The 20,827-nt window shown below is 65.8% G+C and overlaps 1 protein-coding gene across 1 annotated transcript in view; it reads left to right on the top strand.

The window, feature by feature from the left end:
- Positions 1–20,827, top strand: part of KIF26A (kinesin family member 26A) — a 38,816-nt gene that overhangs the window by 3,870 nt on the left and 14,119 nt on the right. The window contains exons 3-4 of the mRNA XM_079913187.1: positions 9,385–9,819; positions 16,332–16,522. Of these exons, the coding sequence (XP_079769313.1) occupies positions 9,385–9,819; positions 16,332–16,522 (626 nt within the window). The remainder of the gene's footprint in view (positions 1–9,384; positions 9,820–16,331; positions 16,523–20,827) is intronic.

Here is a 20,827-nt window from a genome sequence, read left to right as displayed (position 1 = left end):
CCCTGCTTCTCCCCAGGCCCCCTCCCCCTGCCCCAGCCTCCCCAGGTGGTCCTGCCAGTTCCCTGCTCTGCTCTCCCTGCCCCTGCCTCTGAGAGGCCTCTGCTGGGAGCTCCCAGAACCCCCCACCCAGGGACCAAAGCCAGGCCTTCCTCTCCTCCACGACTGAGCGCCCTCCAGCTTAGTACTGGCCACTCTATCCCCCGAGTCAGAACCTGAGGCCCCAGCCTTCCCTGGCAAACTGGTCACCAAGTTCCTGCAGGCCCCTGTCATTGTCCCCCGGCCCAGCCCACCCACAGCTGCCCGCCCTCAGGGCAGCCAGAGGGGACTCTCTGAACTGTGGAGCCCTCAGGAGGGTCCCTGGCCAGTCCTGGGTCCTGCTGTCCACCTGGACCCTGCCAGACTGAGCCCAGACCGAGGCCCCCCGAAAGGCACAGCCCCTGGGCACGGGGCCCCTTCTTCATTGCATGGTGGTCTGCCACAGCGCCCCTTTGGCAGACCCCCCCCCCCGTGCCCCTTTGGCAGACTCCCCCCCCCCCCCGTGCCCCTTTGACAGACTTACCCCCCCACCCCCACCCATACTCATTTGGTGGAACCGTACAGCCTGAGTTGCCCTGAGCCCTGCTTGGGCAGCTGACAGTGGTGGGGGACTCGGACCTCACTGAGTGGCCTCACTTTGAGCTCCTGGCACAGAGCCTGGTGGCCCTCCATGTGCAGTGAACCTCTCCTCCCCTCCCCTCCCCCGAGCTTTCCCTCCCCCACATCTCCACCGTCCTCCCAGAGGCTACCCCTGCTGCCACCTGGCCCCGCCTTTTCTCAGCCCTTCCCACACTCCACGGCCACTGTGTGGTCTCTGTGGCCAGTGTGCTACCCCCAGGCCAGGAGCTCTGTCAGGGCAGGCATGGGGTCTGGGTCACCCAGAAACGTTTGTTGAACGACTGAGTGACCAGATCTTGCCTCCCACACCCTGCTGTGTTCACCCCGAGGGCTGCTGGACTGGACCTTGGCTCTCCCCGCCGCCCCATATGAGGCCCTTGTGGAGGATGGCGGTCCCCAGCCCCTTGCAGCTGTGGGGGGCAGGGATCCTGCTTGGGGATCTGCTCCAGCTGCCGCCCAGATGCATCGCGTGGAGGTGGTGACTCTTCTGGAACCCGTGACGTCCACGTGTCAACACGGCACTGAACTGATTAGTGCTCAGATGGGGGAAGTGATCAGTTCTCCTTTCGATCTTGGGAATCTCTCGCTCACTCGAACAGGGGGGTCTCGTCCTCCCTCACCCTGCGAATTCCAGAACCACTGCCCACCCATGCAGCCCCAGCACTGGTTCGTGTTTTTCGCCAAGCTGGACAGCGAGTCTGAAGGCTGCCGGGAGGCCGTGGGCTCACCCCGGGCACAGCGCGGGGTGAGTGACCAGGCTTCTAAGGCTAGAGGCCTGGAGACCCTCCCATCTCTCTCTGGGGCCTGGCTCAGGAGTGGTGGGCCTCTGTCACCACCCCCAGCACGCCTGCGTGGTCTGTCCCCACCGCCCCCGGCTCTGACCGCACTGGTATGCCACGGTGGGGTCCCGGGGCGGCAGGGGCTTGGCCCAGCTGGTGCTGGACATTTGCCACCTGGGGTCACAGTCCCTGGGCCCGTGTCCCCCATGCTGTTTGGAGCCTGGCCTGAGCTCCACCAGCTTCTGGGGGGGCTCCCCGGGGCGGGGCGCCTGGTGTCAACAGCATTCTCCAGCTGAGCCAGGTGTTGGCAAGCCCCAGAGGCAGCTGGGAGGTGTGAGAGGGGCCGGTGCTCCCTGGGGCTGGCTGCTGGGCACTCTCCCAGCTGGTAGGGGACTGATGACTCAGCCGGGGAGGGATCAGGCCGCGGGGACCAAGCCTGGGCGGGAGGAGGGAGGAGGCCGGTCAGGCCTGGCCTTGCCACCTGGCCTGTGCGAGACCTCGGCCGGCCCCTCCACACCCTGCCCTGGCCCCCTCCTCCCTAGGTGGGCGGTGGTCTAGCTGGTGTCCCCTGCTGTCCCTGGGAACTTCCTCTGGTCCCATCCGTGTGCCCGTCTTGGGTCCTTGCTGGTCTGGGGCTTCGGGGAGTGAGGGTGGGCAGTGGGGGCGGGACTGAGCTTCGGGTCCTGAGCACCTGTCTTCTGAACGTCAGCCGGAGGCGGAGATGGCGCTTTGGGGGCCGGCTGGGGTCTGGGGTAGGGAGCTTCTTGAGGGGAGTCCAGTTGCAGTCAGCACTGGGGCTGAGCAGGGGAGTGAGTTGTGGTGACTTTCCTCACTGCCTCTCTGCTGAAAGGGGGAGGGTCAGGGTGTCACCCCTGTACCTCGGGCTGCTCAGTGCCTTTCCGGGGGCTTGTCTTGGTCTGGCATGGCTTAAGGGAGGGGGTCTGGGGCCTTCTCAAGGCTCCCTCGAGTGTCCTGAAGGGATCTTTTACTTGGCAGTTGGAAGAGCTGGTTGTCGTCTTGAATGGCAAGGAAAGTCTAGTTTCCTTTTTCCTTTGCCTGCCAGGAAGCTCACAGCAAATGCAGTCTTCAGCTTCCGCCAACCGCATGGGCCCTTTCTCACACATCTGTGGGAACTGATCGTTCCTAGCTGCTCTAACATGACTGTCACTAGCCACGTGGTTTCACTTCCAATTTATGCCGAGTAATTCCTGGAAGCCACCGCAGTTTTTGTGCAAGAAGGTGCGGGGTATGAATAAACAAACAGAATGGAAGTGGATCGAGTGTCCCTCAGTGCATCTGGCCTCCGTCCACTCGTCTGCTTCCTGGGGACGGCGAACCCGTGCGGTGGGGGGTGGCATTCAGGGCCAGGCTGTCCCCTGTCAGGTTTCTGGAAGCAGCCAGTCTGGGCTGTCTGGGACCCTCTGGGAGCTGCTCTCTGGTCATGCACCCCTGAGCCCTGACCTCTGAGCCCCGTGATCTTCATTCCCGCTGGGTGGACGCGTGGCGGACAAACCTCTCTCCCCAGCTCCTGTGGCCCCCGTTCCCGTGGCCCCAGCTCCCGTGGCCCCAGCTCCTGTGGCCCCAGCTCCTGTGGTGTGGTCGCTTCTTGGCAGGGCCTCAGCTGCCCTGTCTGGGAACAGCATCCTTGGGCTGAGTAGACTCTCTGGCCCCCTCTGGGTGAAGGGGCGCTTTCGCTTCTGGTGCTACGTTTTGTGGCCGAGGGACCAATGTGGACTGCAGGGCTCCTGGGAGGGCTCCCCGGACTCATCTGGTCTGGTCCCTGCCCCCCTGGGCAGCATCCCAGGCTTCGGCTGTGGGCGCTGGGCTGGGGCGGGGTGGGTGGACTCAGCTGGGTGCCTGGGGCTGGTGGATTTATGGCCCTACACGGCCCCGTGACAGGCTACTGTGTCCGCCTTGGGTGGACGTCCTTACACCGCCGTGTGCGTTCACCTCTGATCCCGTGTGATGGATGCTGGCCTGCGCAACTGCCTCCGTTTCCGGGTGGAGCGTGCCGGGCGCTGGCCCTGCCCCGTGCCCTGCTCGGGGGTGTGGGCTGCAGAGTCGGCTCCTTCCGAATTGCCCCGTCCTAGGCTCCCCGTCACCATCCTCCCCCACACAGCCCAGCGAGGCCACAGCCCAGTTTTGCTTCCTGGAATCCCCGCCAGCCCCACATACTTGGCCTGTTCAAAACCCGTCACCAGTGAGCCGGCCTCTGGGAATTATGTGCTTAGCTCCACCGCCCCACGTGCCAGGGGAGGAAGTAGCGGACAAGAGTGACTTGCCCGAGGCCATGCACCCTGGCTTCTCCACCTCTGAAGTCTGTGCTCTTAACCAAAGTGCCCTGGGAGGGAGGGCTCTGGAAAGGGGCACCCAGGAGGACCTCCTGGAGGAGGTGGTATTTGATCTGGGCTGGAATTAGCCCAGAGGTGGGGTGAGGGTCTCCAGGGGCGGAGCATCAAGAGCTCGAGGGTGGGGTTGCCCGGAGCACATGCGGAGACCGTGTCTTGGGTGCCCTGTAGGGTGACAAGGGGAAAGCAGGATGAGGTCGAAGGTAGGGAGGTGGGGTGGAGTGCAGTTGCACTCCAGCCCTGGAGTAGAAGTGGGGCCTGGGGCGTCCTGGGAAGCCCTCCGATAAAGAGCCGTAGTTCCGGGCTCTTCTGGCAGCCTTGTCGGAGGGGCTGGTGGTCGGGGGTGGCCCTGTGTGCCGGAGAACACGGTATCTGGGGCCACCTGGGGGCAGGGGCCCCATTCAGCTTCTGCACCTGCCCCTTTTGCCGGGACTCAGAGCCTCCCACGGGGCATTGGGGGCCCTGGCCGTGGCTGGGCTTGCGGGGTGCGATCTGCCACGGCCCGTTGTCCGGAAGAGGAAACTGAGGTCCACAGGCTGTGCTCGCATCCAGAGGTGGACAGTGTGAAGGCTGTGTCCGGCTGGGCGCCAGGCACCCCCTCCCACCCTGCGGCGGTGGACAGTCAGACTGAAGGCTGTGTCCGGCTGGGCGCCAGGCCCCCCCCCCCCACCCTGTGGCGGGTGTCCTGGTGGAGCTGCTTCTCCACCACCCTCACCCGCTGAGGCCGTCCTGCCTGTCTGGCCTTTAGCCCCCCGGGCCCCCGCCACCCTGTGTGGCCTCGTGTGGAGGATAGAGAGGCCGTTGAGGGGAGGAGGTCTCAATGAGCTAGTGTGTGCCCCGAGCTGCCCAGCTGGCCGGTGCCTGGCACAGGGTCTTGGGGATGGGTGCTGGGCAGCGCTGGGTGGGCCAGGCTACGGCCCCCCTCCCCTCCCCCTGTGTCAGCTTGGGGCCTCAGAGCTGCAGGCCTGCAGGCCGGGGTGGTCTCTGGCGGCCTGGCTGGCAGAGGGAGGGTTGGGTTTGGGTCTCCAGGCATCCCACTGGACCCAGCAGGTGGTGGGGCCTGGGGCTGGGGGCCGGGCCCCTGGTGAGGCCCTGGCTGGGTGGGAGGGAGGGAGGGAGGGCCTGGGATGGCTGTGGTGTGGCTGGAAACCGAGCCCGCTGCACGCGACCTGGGAATGTCCTCGACAGCAGAGCCCGGGAGGGCAGCGCCCGGCCCGGCAGCCAGGGGTCCCTTCCTGGACCTGTTGTCAACTCCGGAAAAGGGGGCCGCGCGGGGTCACGGCCCAGCTGCTTTGTTTGTGGAGAGAAGGGAGGATGGGGCGGAGGGAGCTGTGGCTGGTGGGACCTTGCTCAGTGCCTGCTTGTCGAGCCTGACCGTGTGGCTGGCCTCTGGGCCCATGTGCTCTCCTAGCCGTCCTGCCAGCGGGTGCCCAGGCCCCCTTTTAAAAGACGGGGTGATGGGGGCTCAGAGAGGGTCGCCTCATAGCCCTGCGGCCTGGGGGCTTTTCTGAATTGCGGAATAGAGCCCCTCCCCACCCCCTCCCAGGGGGGCATCCGTGGTGGTGGGGTGGGGAGCTTCTGGTCAGCTCCCCTCCTGCCCTACACGGGGGCCTGACCAGCCGGGCTGGGGAGGCCTCTCCTGGTGGTGATGGTGGGGCAGCGCGGCCCCCTCCAGGGCTCCCTCACAGGAGCAAATGGAAGGATTACTTAAAGCAACTTGGAGACCCAGAAACAAAGCGAAGAGTGAGAAGTCATCATTTTTAAGTGCGGGGAGGCTCCCTGAAAGCCAGGCAGCGTGCAGGGTAGGTGGTACGCGATGCTAAGTTGAATCAAATTAAGAAAAACAGTTTCCAAATGCAAGTGAAATATCTGTCTGATTAGACCACAAAGAGGAAACTAAAAGTAATATTTTGCAACAGGAAAACTACTGTCTTTCTGAAGGTGCTGGGCTCTGGAGGGGAGGGGTGGGTGCCAGCCTGCACGGTGGCCGGGGCTTTCAGGGGTTAAAATTCTGGAACTTGGGCCTGTGGGCCCTGGAGCTGCCAGGAGCTGCTCCAGGGCTGGGAGAGGAGACCAGGCCCGGGGGAGGGAGGGCTGCTCCTCCCAGGCGTCCCCCAGCTCCCCGCCCTGTGCTGGGGTCTGAGGACTGTGGGCTGCACTGGGGGGAAGGGGTGGCTGAGGAGTGGGGAGGGGCCTTTGTCTCCCTGAGGGCTGCCCAGGGGTCGGCAGGTGGTGTGGAAGGTGCCGTCACCCCTCACCTTCTGGGGCCCAGGGTGCCCTTCCTGGGAGTGGCCCGTGCCAGCTCCCAGGAGAAGCCCCATCCCTGGAGCCCCGAGTGCTGGGCCAGCAGCTGGGGGCGGGGATCCTGGCTCTAGGCCTGTCCTGCCCAAAGCTTGCGGTCCCCCGGCTGGTCCCTCCAGCGAGGGCTGTGGTTCTGAGTGACCAGCGTGCAGGGACTGTCCCGGCTGCTCAGTGGCCCAGCTGCTGCCCGAGCGCCGCTTTGGCCCCTGTGGCGGCCCAGCCGCTGCTGCCTGGCCTGTCTGAGGGGCTCAGGGTCCGCTGGGCTCTCCGTGCGGTCACCCCAGGCGGGTCCCTCCCCCTGTTGGCCTTTGCCATCTCACGTGTGTGACAGGAGACGGGTTGGAGAGACGGGCCTGCCCCACGCCGGGAGCCCCTCGAGGCCCGGGGGATCAGCCAGCCTTCGGCAGTGATGATGGGAGGGTCCCCCAAGGGGTGGGCTCGGCTGCCATTGCTGCAAGGGGGTACTTGGCCCCTCAAGGGGGCTTTGGCCATGGGGTGGGCCAGGGTGTGTTGGGCCTGGCCCTCCTGGGAACTTGTGAGGCAGGACTCGGGAGACCTGGGGGGCCACGAGCGCAGAAACCCCCTCAGTTGGCTCACCGAGCAGGTGGCCGGGCAGCCCTGGGCTTGTCTCCCTGTGCGGGGTGTGCTTGAGCTAGGGGGGCCCTCTCCCCCCGGAGCAGACCCCTGTGGTTCCCACGTAGGGCTTTGATGCTCAGAGCCTGAGGCCTGGGGCCGCTGGGGCCTCCCTGGCGCCCCACCTGAATTCCTTGGGACCGGCTGGGGGCGGGGCTTGGGCGGGGGGCTGCCGTGGCCGCGCGGTGGGGATCTGGTGGGGGCCCAGGGCTGTTAGCAGCCCCCCATGCCCTGCGCTTCCCACTTTCCTTCCGCCTCCTCTTGTGCAGGCCGTGGAGGGGATGCCAGGGCTCCCCGGAAGCAGAGGCCCTAGAACAATGGGCAGCTGGGCCTGGGCCGGGCGGGGTCTGGGCCGCCTTTCAAGTTGGTTAATGGCTCTAGCGGCCGCCCTCCCTCGCCCTCTCACCAGCCCACCATTAGCTGCCTCCCGCTGAGTGGAAAAACCAGAGTCATCAGGGCTGGGCCTGGAAAACTGGCGGGGTTGGGGGTGGGGGATGGAGTGACAGCCGGCCCGTGGGAGCCAGGCGTGGCTGGGCTGCCGTCTGGATTCCATCTGTGGCCCACGGGCAACACGAGTGGGGTCCCCGCGGCGTTTCCGGGCCTCCCCGGGGCCCCACGGGGGAGCAGCAGGCGGGGGTGGTGTCGCTGATTGGGACCCGACACGCTGGGCGCTTCCGAGGCTCTGGGGCCCGCCAGCCCCTGCTGGAGAAAAGCCAGGCCTTCCGGAGCGGCCCGTAAATCAGGTAGCTGGCAAGGCCTGGCCTGGCTGGGGTCACGCTGTGTTCGACCGGGCCTGCCCGGGGGCACGTGAGGGGGCAGCTCTATGGCCGAGCCTGCCGGGAGCGCGGGGCGGCGCAGGCTCACCCGGTTGGACGTGCTTTGCTTTGCTGCGCTTCACAGGTGCGCTGTTTTCTGCGAGCCGAGGCCTCGTGGCAACCCCGTGTCCAGCGAGTCTGTCAGCGCCGTTTTTCTGACAGCGTCATTTTTTAATCCGTGCTCTTTTTTAAGATTAAATTGTTTTGTTTAGACACAATGCTACTGCACGCTGAAGATTACAGCGTGGTGTAAGCATAGCTCTTATAATTGGGAAACCAAAACCTCACGTGACTAGCTTTATTTCAATACTCCCTTTATCGCGGTGATCTGGACCGAAACTGAAATATCTCCGAGGTCTGCCTGTCCTGGGGACACGGAAGCAGAGCGATGCCCTCTGATGCTGGACCGGCAGAGTGGACTTTCACGGCAAGCCACCCTGTCCCAGCTGTCACCCTCTGGAGCCCTCCCAGGCGTCTGTGGACGCTGGTCAGGCTGGCCACAGCTCAGGCTTGGGGAACCCTGCTGGGATGAATGAGGCACCCCCTCCTGCACGATGCTTACGGCTTCTGCATCTGAGGGTTTGGGGAGGTCGTAGTCCTTTTTTGGCCAAGAGGGCCGCTGGACTGGAGCCAGGCCTTGCCTAGAACCTTTTGGGAGAAGTGTGGCCAGGGAGGGGGGAGGGCCCCGGCTCTGCAGACTTGCGGCGGGTCCAGGCTGTGGTGATGGGGAGGGATGGGGCCGGCTGAGTCCCCCAGCTGGCCGAATTGGAGACCCAGGCCCGCATTTGGGGTTTGCTCTGTCAGGTGACACTGGGGAAGTCCTGGGTGGTCACAGCCACGGCTGGGCTGGGCTCATGCTCTGCTCAGGGGGTGTCCCAGCCAGGCACCTGTGGTTGGGGCTTGCCCCTCGGGGAAGGGGCAAGGATGCTGAGGGGCTGGTCCCAGCATAGACCCAGAGCCCTGCGGGGCTGCCCCGGGGAGAGGCAGAGGCAGAGCCTGGTGGGGGGTCGAGGTGCAGGGGCTGGGCCCTGGGAATGGGACTCTTAACAGCTTCCCTCCAGTGAGTTTCCTTCTGAGGATTGGCTCCCTCCTCTTCTTTCTTCCAGAGATGTCACCTCCTCCAGGAAGCCCTCCCTGACCTCCAGGCTAGGCGAGGACCTCTTCTGGGCTCCCCTGGCTCCTGTTCTTAGCCCTCTCTGGTTACCAGGCTTGCAGTTAGACCCGTGTGTCCCCCTCAGTGCAGGCCAGGGGGTGGGCTGCAGGGACCAAGTCCATGCCCGGGATGGAGCGTGGAGGCCATCGAGCCTTGCCTCCTGTCTGTGCTGGCCGCGCTTGGCCTCTGTTTTCCCGTGGACTTGGAATCACCAGCTCGGCCCTGTGGAGCAGGGCTAGAGATGCCGCAAAGGCAGGGGGAGGGTCTCCAGCCCCCCGGCCCCACCTCCACTGGCTCTGGAATAGACGTTGCTTCCAGCCGGGGCCCTGGTGCTGGCCGCCCCCAGCCCGCCGTGGATGCCTTGTTCTGCCGGCCCCCTGGCTGCTCCTCGGCCGGGCGGCCGCGGCCTTGGCTGCGCGTCGGGGAGCGTGCAAACGCCTCCTTAGCTGTGAGCGAGCGTGGTGGTGACGGCAGGAGGAGCTGGGCAGTCGTCAAGGGCGCCGCAAGCCTCACCCTCAAGCCCCGATGATTATTTCCTGCTGGGTGTGTGCTGACGACACAGTTCGGGGCTTATTAGTCAGCTACGGATGGTGCGGCGGCCGCCACGCACGCTGGCCTGGCGCCGTGGACGTGAGGGCCAGGCGGTGAGTCCTGGCACCCAGGCGCTGATCCCTTTGTCCCTTTGTCCTCTGTTCCCCCAGGACCCGTGCCTCTCCGCTCTGCTTCTTGACGAGCTGCCTGCGTGTCGCCCGGAGGCTGAGCGCCGCTGTGACGTCTGTACCACGCACCTGACCCAGCTCACACGGGAGGCTCTGCGGCTGCTTCAGGCGCCCGCCAGCCGCGAGGACCCTGACGCCCCCCATGGAGGCCCCGGACTCATGCCCCCCAGCCCCGGTGCCGCCACCGGCCCGAGGGATGGACCGGCGCCGGTGGGCCCGGTGGGGCGGCAGCTGGGCCGAGTGGGGCCGGGCAGGAGGAAGGGGCTGGGCTGGCCGTCCGGGCCCAGCGTCCAGGTGTCAGTGGCACCCGCCGGCCTGGGCGGGGCACTGAGCACGGTCACCATCCAGGCCCAGCAGTGCCTAGAGGGCATGTGGAGCGTCTCGAGGGTCAACAGCTTCCTGCCACCGACGTGCCTGGTGAGTGCCCGGGGCGCAGTGGGCCGTGGGCCCCCTGGGACACCAGGCAGGACGCTTACAGCCGGTCAGGGCTGGGCGCTCTCCGGGGCTGAGCGCCCAGCTCAGTGGGTGCCCTGCAGCACGGCTCCCCCTAGAGCAGGGGGGCTGTGCCTTTTGGAGGAGGCCCCAGACATTCCCAAGGCCCTCGTCAAGTCAGCCTGCGAGGTCGCTGGGGGGCAGGGTCCTCTTGTGTACCGTGGAACATCGCTTCCACCTGGCACAGGCCTGTGGTTGGGGACGGTTTGGCCACTCTGAGAGCACGCGTGGCGCCGTGGGCTGATGGAAGGGCCCTGTGGGCTGCTGGGGCAAGATCAGAACGTCATCCAACATCTCCTCCTGGTGACTCCCTGTCCAGGCTCTCCTGCCTGGAGCGCAGCAGCCCTGGGTGACACAGCCCTGCCCCCTGGACAGGTGACAGAGCCTGGAGGGTAGCGGGGGGCCTGCAGATGGTAGGGACCCCGTTCCCACTTACACGGGGTCTGGCCTCTCAGGAGCTGCCTCTTTTTGGGTGACTGCGGGATACCCCCCTCCCCGCTCCGGGGCTCCCCTCCTCAGGCCCACCAGATTGTCACCCACAGCAGTGGCATAGCTTCCGTGGAACCAGCTCTGGGCACCAGGGGTGCCGGGGGTGCCCCAGACCTGGGCTGGGTGTGCCCAGGGAGGGCCCCGCGGCCTGAGATGACCCCAGCTCCGGAGGGTGGAGCTGGGGGCCCGGCCCCGCCTTGGTCACAGGGCTTCTCTGGTGGGAGTTTCTCCCAAGTGGCTTCTGTGTCCCCCCAGTCTTCCTTCTAAGAGAAGGCGTACCAGGGTGGGGGGGGGTCGGGAGAGGGTGGGTTATTGGATCAGGGGTCTCCTGGGACGCTGGAGGGAGTTGCTTTGGGTTTGGTGGTACATGGGACTAGGTGTGCTGGGCGCCGGGAGGGCCTTTCCCCAGGAGGCCCAAGCCCTGCACGACATGGGGGGGGTGGGGTGCCTTCTCCTGGGGGCCCAGCCGTGCCCGGAATAGGGGCTCACCAGGCGACAAAGTAGAAGGGACCCTGTAAGCAGAGGGACTGGTCTGTGTGCATGGAGGTGGGGAGGCCTTACTGGGAGACAGAGCTGGGGGTGGGGTCGCGGCCGGGGGGGAGCAGGTGGCGGTGCGGCACAAGTGTGGCTGTATCGTCCGCCCCCCGTGGATCCCCAGGGGCAGGGAGACGGGTGCGTGGCTGTGAAAGCCTTTCCAGTCACCACAGCGCCAGCCGCACCAACTCGCCCAGCAAGTGTCTCTGAAATAGAGCACGAGGCAGATGTCTCCTGGGGTCTCCGTGCCCCCTGGGGCTGTGGGACATGGAGGCACGAGGAGGGCCCCCAGCTCTTGGGGCAAAGTCCGTACAGCCCCTGGGCGGGACTGACCCCCGCCCCGCCCCCGCCTCTGGGCTTGCTGGCCCCTCTGACGGCACCGAGATGTGCTGGCTGGACGTTGCTGCCTCCAGGGTGGCCCTTGGTGAGACCCTGCCCTTGCTGGGAGCTGGCCCCCTGTGACTCGCTGCTGGAGCTGGTCCGCCTGAGGCTGCCCTGTCCTTGGGGCCTCCCTGGCCCTCAGTAGCCTGGGGTGCACAGGGGGCTCCCAGGAAGAACTTCTGGGTCTGAACTAGCCTCCAGTTGGTGTGACAACGCCCCCTGGGTGTGGCCTCGCTGTTTCCGACTCCTGCATTTGTTAAGTCCTGAGTGAGGTCAAGAAGAGCGAGGCCAGCCTCTGCCGTGCCAGTCCCATGGTGCCTCCTGGCCCGAGAGCTGGGCTGCCCGGGAGGAATGTGCCGAGGGGCTCGAGAGAGCCGGGCGGCTTCCTGGAGGAGGTGGCATTGAGCTGGGCCTGGAGGGAAGTGTCAGAGATGGTGGGCCCAGCGAGAAGTATATGGGGGCAGAGGAGGCTGCTGGGAATAGCCAGGGGGCTCCTTACCTGGGAGGGAGCTGAGCGCAGTCTTGCAGGTGGAGAGACGGCTTGGCCGCGGCTCTGAGGGCTCCAGGAGGCGGAGGGGTGGGGTGAGCGGAGGTGGGAGAGGGCGGGATGGCACAGCGCCCCGGTGCAGCCTCCCTGCGCTGTGGTGGGGTCACTGGCCTCTAGCTGGGCAGCCCCGCCGGTGGCCTGCACACCGTAAAACGTGAACATTTAAGGCTCCCTGTTGGTTTTATGTGTGCATTGATTGCGTTCAGGGTGGGTGGGAGTGGATTTATAATTAGACAACAGTGCTGGCGATCAATAGAGAGATTATTAGAACCATAAATAGAACTTTTGGACTCAGATGAGGTAATTTCCCCTGAACCGGGGCATTGATCGTTAGAGGCAGCCCTGGAATGTTGAAGTACTGCATGTTAGGCTCTAGAATTAAATACCTCTGGAGAGACGCGCTGGGAACCTCCAGCACAGCCCATCAGCGGCCCTGGGCGCCACAGTCTCTAGGCAGACTTGGATCTGGGCGGGCGAGGTGGGTGGAAGGCCTGGTGTGTTCCAGGCGCCGTGGCTGGGAGCCTGCCCCGTGGGCTGCCGGGGGTCGTTCTGTGCGCATGGCTGTCTACTGTCCGGAAGGAGCAGCCCTCAGCCAGCCACGCTGTTGTCGAGACTGCAGCCCGCTTCCCCGTCCAGAGCACAGAGCTCGGCCCTTTCCGGGTCATTCACCTCCCGAGCGTCCAGTGATGATTCCCGGCAGTGGGAGCCGCCCAGCGGGACAGTCGGGCAGTTGCTTTCCAGACTGTGTCAGGCAGAGGCACTTCTGCCACTGTGGGGGATGAGGTGCCCGTGGGCCACCCCAGGTGCTCTGCCCTGGCCTGCTCCACGGGGACACGGCTGTGAACCGTGATGTCTCCCCCATGTTGGCAGGGCCCTGTCAGATGTTCACAGGACATCTGCACTCATTTTACAGCCGATGCCAAGAGATTGAGGCTTTGGCCTCCTGACCCCACGGTAGGCTAAAGGTAGCACCGCCTGGGGCGGCTGAGGGTGGGACTGAGTAACTGGGTGAAGGGTGCAGCTACCTTGGGTCCAGGCTAGCAGAGCCTGTGCGAACCTTCCCTAGTCTTGTAGACACAGGCCGGGCCCTACCCAGGGCCCCACAGTTCGTGGAGGAGGACCTGGAGCAGAGGGTTCCCAGCCTGCCGCAGGGGCTGGGACAGCGGAGGCTCGGCCTGGACAGGGAGGATGGAGGGCTTCCTGGAGGAGGTGCTGCACGCTGCTTTGAGTGGGAGGTGAGGTCATTTTTGGTGGAGCCAGGATTTCCCTCTGTCCATGGAGGCTGGGTGGCCCCGGCTTGGGGACCTGGCTCCTGCTGCCTGTGTGCCAGCCTGCTTGCCTCCCCCCACTTCCTGTGAACCCTGGCGGGGGTCCCTGGTGGGTGCTCACCTGTCCTTGGGGACAAGGCCGAAACGGCGTGGGATGGAGGGAGCTTTGTCCCTCTGACCTGGCTAACCCGTTGCTGGTACCCCCTCTGGGCCTCAGTTTACCCGCCCGTGGAGTGGAAGTTGGACAGATGGGCCCCCACTTCCATGTGAGGTGCTTCTGTGACACGGGGGCGGGACAAGGCACCTGCAGAGGCTAGGACCGTCCCAGCCCGGGGCCCTCGGGGTGATTGGGCAGAGCTTTGAGGGGGCCCGGCACATGCCCAGTGGACGATGCCACCCGTGCCCCCTGCAGGGCAAGATTCAGCTCTGGCCGCCCCTTAGCCACCTCCTCCTCTGCCTCCCCACCTTTCCTCTGGGCACGAAGTGGCCCCCGGAGAGGTATTTGTCCTGAGGAGCTGGGGAACGCTGTGCTTCACGGGCCACAATCTTGCAGATGCGGAATGCAGGCCCAGAGGGCTCCTAAGGAATGGGTTAGCTTGGTGTTTCCCAGGCCGTGCTCCTTGGCACCCCGGCGCCCCGTCGTGGGCGCCCTGCAGAGGGGTCTGGAGGCTGCTGCGGGGGCCTCCCGGGACGGCGGGCCCTCCTTACGCTCCTCTCCTCATGCTTTTCTTTCCTTGCTGCTGTGGCACCTCCATCACGTTTTCTGTTTGCCCCCCCCCCCCATCTGCTGTCCCCGTGTTGTGTCGTGTCGTGTCTTCCCTCCTCCGCCCCCTCGGCTTCTTTGGGCGCGTCCGGGCTCTGCTTCCGGCAGGAACCTGCAGCTCGTGGGCCGGCAGAGCCGAGGCGCGTGCGGGACCCCCGACAGGTCAGTGTGGGGCTCGGCCGGCCGTAGGCGGGCTGGGTGGCCTGCACCGTTGCTGGTGGGGCCGGACGTCCTGGCTGAAGGCAGAGATGCTGGCGTGGGAGCTGGGGTGCTTGGGCCCCGCGGGAGTGGGTGGAGGGCCGTGTGGGGCCGTGACCTCACAGCCCTGTCCCCTGCCATCCAGGCGGCCTTGCTGGCCTGCGTAGCCGGGCCAGCCTGGGCTGCTGGGCCTGGGCCCCGCCTCGGGCCGGTTGGGGCAGTGGGCACCCGGGGTGTTGCGGGGGTGAGCCCTGCCCCGGCCCCCAGGAGCCCCCGGCCGTGCGCTGCTCGCAAGGGGTTGCTCAGCCAGACCCAGGCCAGGCCCTGTGGGTGACGCAGCTTTTAACATCAGTCCTGTCCTCCACCGCTCTGCTCGACAAACGAGTTTAGATCTCTCACGGGGAGCACGTATGTGAAGTGACAGAAAAGGGACTGACGTTTGAGGTGAGGGAGCATCGCACGTCATGTGCGTGTAAGGCCGCAGGGGAAGTGGGCAGCGTCCAGGCTGTCGGGGACCTTGGCTGCCCCGCGTCACTCACATTTGCCTTGAGCTCCACAGCTGCCTGGAGGAGAAGCAGCGTCCGGTTCCCGTTACCCAGGTCCAGGCCTGGCTGACCACCCCCCCTTGTGGAATGTTCCCTGTGATCGGGTGCCCCTCTGCTCCTGCAGCCCCCCCCTTGCCCTGGGGCACAGGGCCCACCTCCTGGCCGTGAGCTCCGCGTGTCCCTGCCACGCCTTGTGCTCCTGGAGGACAGATTTATTGAACACCTACTATGTGCCAGGCAAGGTGCCATGGATGTGGAGGAGACCGGGCAAGTGGAGAGGCTCCCTCCGGGGCCTCCTGATTCCTGGCATGCACTAGGTGCTCATGCAAGCTTGGGGGATCGGAGAATATGGTGCTGGGTAGTTGAGCCTGGCCTTGTTTCTCTGTGACTTGGCAGCACTACGTAGACTGGGGAAGCTGGGGGAGGTCTGAGGGCTGGGGGAGGCCAGGGAAGGCACAGGGAGTGGCCTGGAGAAGGAGAGGGCTGGCCGGACTGGGTTCTGAGGGATGCATAGGAGTTCCTGCCCTATAGGCAGATGCGAGGCAGGTGGCAGGGTGTGGTGCGCTAGCACAGTGCCTGGCGAGGGCCTGGACTATTCCAGATTGGCCCTTCTCTGCCACTGACCTGTCCTTGCAGCCTTGGGGGTGCTGCAGGGGGGCCAGGTGGGGGTGCTTGGCATCCATCCAGCTTAAGGTTTGGGGCTCCCTTTGAACTTCCTTTGCAGACATGTTTTTGCTGTGTCCCTAGGGGGGTTTTGGGAGCTGGTGCTGACCACGGGCTGGGTGGGGTGAGACCCTCTGCCGTGGTGAGGAGGGATGCTGCTGTGAGGTGGCGGGACCTCCTGCCAGAACGTTCCTCCTGGGGCCCATGATGGCTTATTCTGCTGAAGTGCCACCTGACGTGGCTTGTGGCCGTGTCACTTGGGAGACCCCGAGGACGCTAGGCCCCCTGGAGTGTGGCTGCCCCCTGGCTTCCTCACAGGCAGGCTCACCAGACAGGCCCCTGTCCTTTCATCCAGGTACAGAGGACTCCCTGGACAGGGCTCAGGGCCAAGTGAAGCCAGAAGCCCCAGGGACCGGGCTGTGGTGCCTGGGGAGCCTTGGGGAAGGGGATGGGGCTGGGGTGGCCGACGTCCATCCCCCTCCAGGGCCAGGTCTGGCCTGGGGGTCCAGGGCCCGACGCGTGCGCGTAAATGTAATGTACAGTGGCGGGATCTCAAGTCCGCCAGCGCCGTCCTGGGGCGCGCTTAATTACCTTTGTGCTTCGCTGCGAGGCTGTCTCCCTTTCCGGAATTTATTTTAGCTAATGAGTTGGAAATGCCAGAGTAGTATTTCAGGTGATGGGAAGACAATGCATTATCACACGTGGGGCAATTAGCGCTCATGACAAATATTTATTGTGGTTCCTTCTCAGTCGTGCCTCTGGGTGCTCCCAGACAGATGGCCCAGGGGTGAGGGGGTGGTCCCTGTCCATCGGTCCTGACCACTGTGGTCACTGTGTTTGTGGAACTGGAAGGGGGAGGGGCTGGAAAGTCCAGTCCCTGGGCGGGCGTCTGTGCCCGCTTCTGCTCCAGCCACTCCCCAAGCCGGCTGGCCCCATGCGTGCAGGGCCCAGGGAGCTTGCTGGGCTCCGGGGTGCACGGGCCTGCTTCCCCAGCTCCCCGGTGAGGGACGGGTGCCTGTCCCTCACGCGGGCTCCCTGCTTCCCTCCAGGCTGAAGCAGCGGTGGCCGCGGTGGCGGTGGCAGACACGGTCCGGGACGGCCCTCCGTCCGTGGGCCCTGATGGCGCGTCGAAGACGTGGAGCCGCGGCGGGGCCTGCACCACGGCCCTGGTCACCCCAGCCCCAGGCATCCCAGCGGGAGCCTCCACGGGCCCATCAGCCGCAGCCTCCTTCTTCCTCAGGTACGTTCTCCTGGGGCAGGCCCGGGGCCTGGCTTGGGGGCAGCTTGGGCGCGGACAGTGTGAGGGGCCCTGGGGACCTCAGCCTCTGGCCTGGCAGCCTGCGGGCCTTCCCGGGGAGATCTGTGGCCTTGCGCTGCCGGCAGTCGAGCAGAAGGGGAGCTCGCAGCCGTCCTTCCGTCCGTCCGGCCTCTCAGGGCGCCACATCGATGGCAGTGTGAGTGGAGGCCTCTCGCCCTGGGGGTGGGGTACAGCCAAGGACAGGGTTCGAACTCTGCCGCTCCGAGCTGTGCAACCCTGGGCAGGTCACGTAACCTCTCTGTGCCTCAGTTTCCTCAGAGGTGCAGCGAGCTGATGTCTGTGAGGCCCTGAGAGGACGCTGGCCCAGCGAGAGGACGCTCAGCCGTGGGTGGTGGATGTCCTCGGGCGGCCCTGAGCCAGGGCCGGCGGGAGGGGGAGGGTGGCCGTGGAGGGGAGGCAGATGAGGCAGGTCTCAGGGCAGCTGTCCCTGCAGTCGGGGAGCACAGGGGTGGAACGGGCCCGGGGGAGCATCCCTGGGTGACCGAGGAGGCTGTCCTGGGCGCCGGCTGTACCCACACCCCACCTACCGGGCTCCCCCTCCTGGGGGGCTGCTGGCACACCCCCTCACGGCTCTGCTGTCAGATCTGGCTCCACCGGCAGCAGGAACCAGGTGGGTCCCCGCCTCAGCCCCGAGCTCCAGTGCGCAGGGCCGACCGGGCCGTCCGCGTCCCCGGGATGCCTTGCGTGGCCCCGCAGACACCAGGTCCTGGGCCGTCGGTTAGCGTGGACGAGGCCTGGCAGGCCGGGGCGCTGCGTCAGCAAGGTGCAGGGTGCGGGGGAGTGGTGTGTGGGAGCAGGGGGTCCCTTCTCCCACTTGTGCGCCCCCCGGCGATGCCCTTGGGTTCCGAGCTTCCCCCTGTGGCGTGGGGAACGCAGGATGTGCCGGTGGTAATGAGCGGTGATGGCTGGCCCGGCATGGGTCACTGTCCCATTAGCAGCCCCTGCGGGCGCTAATCTGGTCCCCTGATCCCAGGAGCCTGCGCCGCGTCAGCTTGGCCCAGTGGCGGGCACACGGTGGGGTGTTGGGGGGCGCCAGGCTGGTGAGCACAGCATCGTGGCCCTGTGCGGGCTCACCACCCCAGCTAGGTGCAGAGAGCCCGGCTGGGACTCTGGCTACGGGGCAGGTGGGGCCTGCCTGGAGGGCCCGGGAGCCCTGTGGAGGGGACGAGAGGGGCAAAGCGGGCCTCGGGAGGTGTCCTGGCCCGGGTAGGCTCTGCCCCTGGGCTTTGGGCAGCGGCCGCGCTCCATCAGGCCATGCTTGCTGGGGGATTTCAAGCCTGAGACCCTCTGAGGACGAAGACCAGCTCCGGGGGTCTGGGGGCCACACTGGCTCCTTAGCAGCCTAGGGCCCGCAGGAGGGGTGCGCCTTTTGTCTCCAGCTGAGCTAGGCTGCCTCCACTGACCTTGGGAAGTTACCATAGAAACAAGCACTGGGGGCTGGTTTACAAGGCATGGGGCGGGGGTGGGGTGGGGGGGACATTGCCGGCTGCCATTACTTCCAGCCTGTTGGATCCCCCCAGTCACAGCGGCTTCCGGAGGGTCCTGGGCCACGTTGTGGGGTGGGTGTTCCTGATGGGAACACCGTCTCCAGCTCGTGCCTGATTTGGGCCCGAGACCCTCTGCCCTTTGGGGCTGTGGCACCCTTCACTGTTGGGGTGAGGGGGGTGCTCTCAGCTGTATGTGCCCTTCTTTGCTTTGTGGGGCTGTGGCTCAGAGGGGAAAGGGGCTTGTCCAGAGTCCCCAAAGACCAGGAGCTGCTGGACCCCGGGGGGCCTCGGGCACGAGCTGAGCGCGTGTTCCGTGCTCCCACCTGCATCCCTCACTGGGCATCTGGGGGGCAAAGCTGACACCCAGCCCATGCCCTGCCCCTCGGAAGTTTCTGGTAGTCGGGGTGGGGTCTGTCAGCCTTTGACAGCAGCACGGAGCCTTTGAAGGAGCCGAGCAGTGTCGCAGGACACAGGCTTTGAGGGTTGAGTAGGAGTCCGGTGTTTGCCAAGTGGAGACGGGATAGGGTGGGGTCAGGATCTGGGTTCTCCACCGGCCCTGAGCACTCCCTGCGGGCATGCTAGCCGCGGGCCTTCCCGACCACCTCCGAGCCCCTCACCCTGCTGTGGGCAAGCCAAGGTGGGGGTGATTCTGTGGGTGGCTTGGTGCCCAGGGTCTTGTTACAGGGCGTAGGGCACAGGGGTGAGGCCCGGCGCCCTGCACGCCTCAGCTGGGCTGGGTGGGTCGCTCGGGCATTGCAGCCACAGCTGTGACCGAGAGCTCAGCGTGCCAGCCCCCACCAGAGTCCTGAAAAGGCCGGGCCGCCAGTAATTACATTTTCTCCGGAGGCTCTGGTGACCTTGACTCCCCCTTCCCGAGTCCTCGGGACGCTGTGTGATGTCCCCGTCCTTCCTGTCTCTGCAGCCTCTCCTCCCCCGCGATGCGTCCGTTAGCGCTCTCTCCTACCCGCGCTTCTGGGCCTCTCCGGGGCTCACCTCCTGGACCCCTGAATCTAGATGGCGTGGGAAGAACTGCTGGGGGTCTTCTGGGCAGGTGCAGGGCAGGGCGAGTGGTGGGTTCCTTCGGCGACAGGAGCCCCCTGCACTCGTAGGCACCCCCGCCGCCCCATTGCAGCCTCAGCGGAGCCCCCTTCCCCACGTCAGCCCGGGTGCCCAGGCCACGGAACGTCAGGTGTGGCACCTGGCAGAGGCCCAGAACCAGAGCGGGTGCTGCCCGGAGGTGCATGGGCAGGAGGGCCCCGCGGAGAGGTGTCCGTCACCGGCAGGGTGCGTGAGGCAGCTTCGTAGCCGCAGCGTGAAGTTCCCAGGTGATGTGCAAAAGGCAAGCGGGCCGTGGCAGGGAGCAGCGGTCCGGGTCAGGCTGCTAGGACCTTGGGCCTCGGCCTCGGAGGCGTAGGCCCCCTTAGCAGGCAGCTCTGGGGGGGGATGCAGGCGTGGGGCGTGGCATGTGGCATGTGGCTTGGTCCGCCGGCCTCCAGGCGGCCCAGGCAGGAAGCCCTGGGTTGGCCGTAACTGACCCCCACACACATCCAAACAGGCCCGTGTGTCTCCTCAGGGTGATTGAGGACCTCACCGTCAAGGCCAACTGCCTGTGAAATTACCTTCTTGTTTGGAAGAGGCAATTTTTCTTTGTAAACAGGCAAATATTTTCTTTTCTGTTTATGTGAATTAATGACCCGGGCCAGTGAGCCTGGGGAAAGGCCTCTGGGATTAGGTGAGAGGGCTGGGGGCTCAGAGGGAGGTTGGAGGAGCTCGGTCCCTCCCTCATTCATGAGTTCACTCCCTCCCTCCTTCCCTCCCTCCGGGCCCCATCCTGAGCTTCCCTGTGTTCTAGGCCTGGGCTTGGCAAACCCCTGCCCTCCAGAGCCCCCACCTGATGGGACACGGCCGTGTGAACTTGTGGCTCAGGGCGTGGAATGGTTCCCGTGGTAGCAGCAGGCACAGGGTTTGGGGAAGCCCAGTGTGGGGGCATCAGGGAAGGCTTCCCGGGGGAGGTGTCCTCTGAGGACGAGGAGAGCTGTGCGTGCAGGTGAAGTTCCCGCTTTTCCAAGTCTCCTCTCTAGAGCCCGACCACTCAGACGTGCCCACCCGCCCCCTGCAGGTTCTGCCTTGAGCACCCCGCACCCCAACCCTGCTCCCCAACAATGCAGTGGGTGTTCGGGGTCCTGAGTGTGGTGCCTGTGTGTTCTCTTAGCCTCTGTGAAGCCTGGTATCACTTCCTCCCCCACCCTCACTGCCTGGAAACCAGGTCTGTGCACCCAGAAGGCTGGGACCCTCCCGAGACCACCCCCAGGCCGTGTGAGCTGAGGTGCAGTTGCTCAGTGGCTGACGGGCTCGTCCCGGTTTTGAAGGGAGCTGGATTTCATCACAGGAGACAGTGCTGTCCCGAGGCCTCTGAGTCATGCCCAGTGAGGCAAGCCTGTAAGAACAGAGACCTGGAGGGCTGGGCAGGCTGGGCACAGCTTCTCAGCTCCCAGCCCCGCGGGGGCTGACCCAGGGCCAGGGAGGGAGGAGGGGGTGCCCCGAGTTAGGTCAGACCACGGGGCAGAGACGCCCAGCCAGTACCGTTCCAGCCTCGTGGGGCTGGCGGGACTTCAGATGGCTCCGGGCCCAGCCTCTGTCCAGGCGAGACCTGGGCGTGTCCAGCGGGGAAGGACGCCTCCCTGTGCTCTGCTGCTGGGACCTGAGGGTGACGGAGGGGGCTGAGGTCTGTGCCGGACAC

This window comes from Stenella coeruleoalba, assembly GCF_951394435.1.
Source record: "Stenella coeruleoalba genome assembly, chromosome: 2".
NCBI lineage: Eukaryota > Metazoa > Chordata > Mammalia > Artiodactyla > Delphinidae > Stenella > Stenella coeruleoalba.
This window is presented reverse-complemented; position numbering and strand designations above follow the sequence as displayed.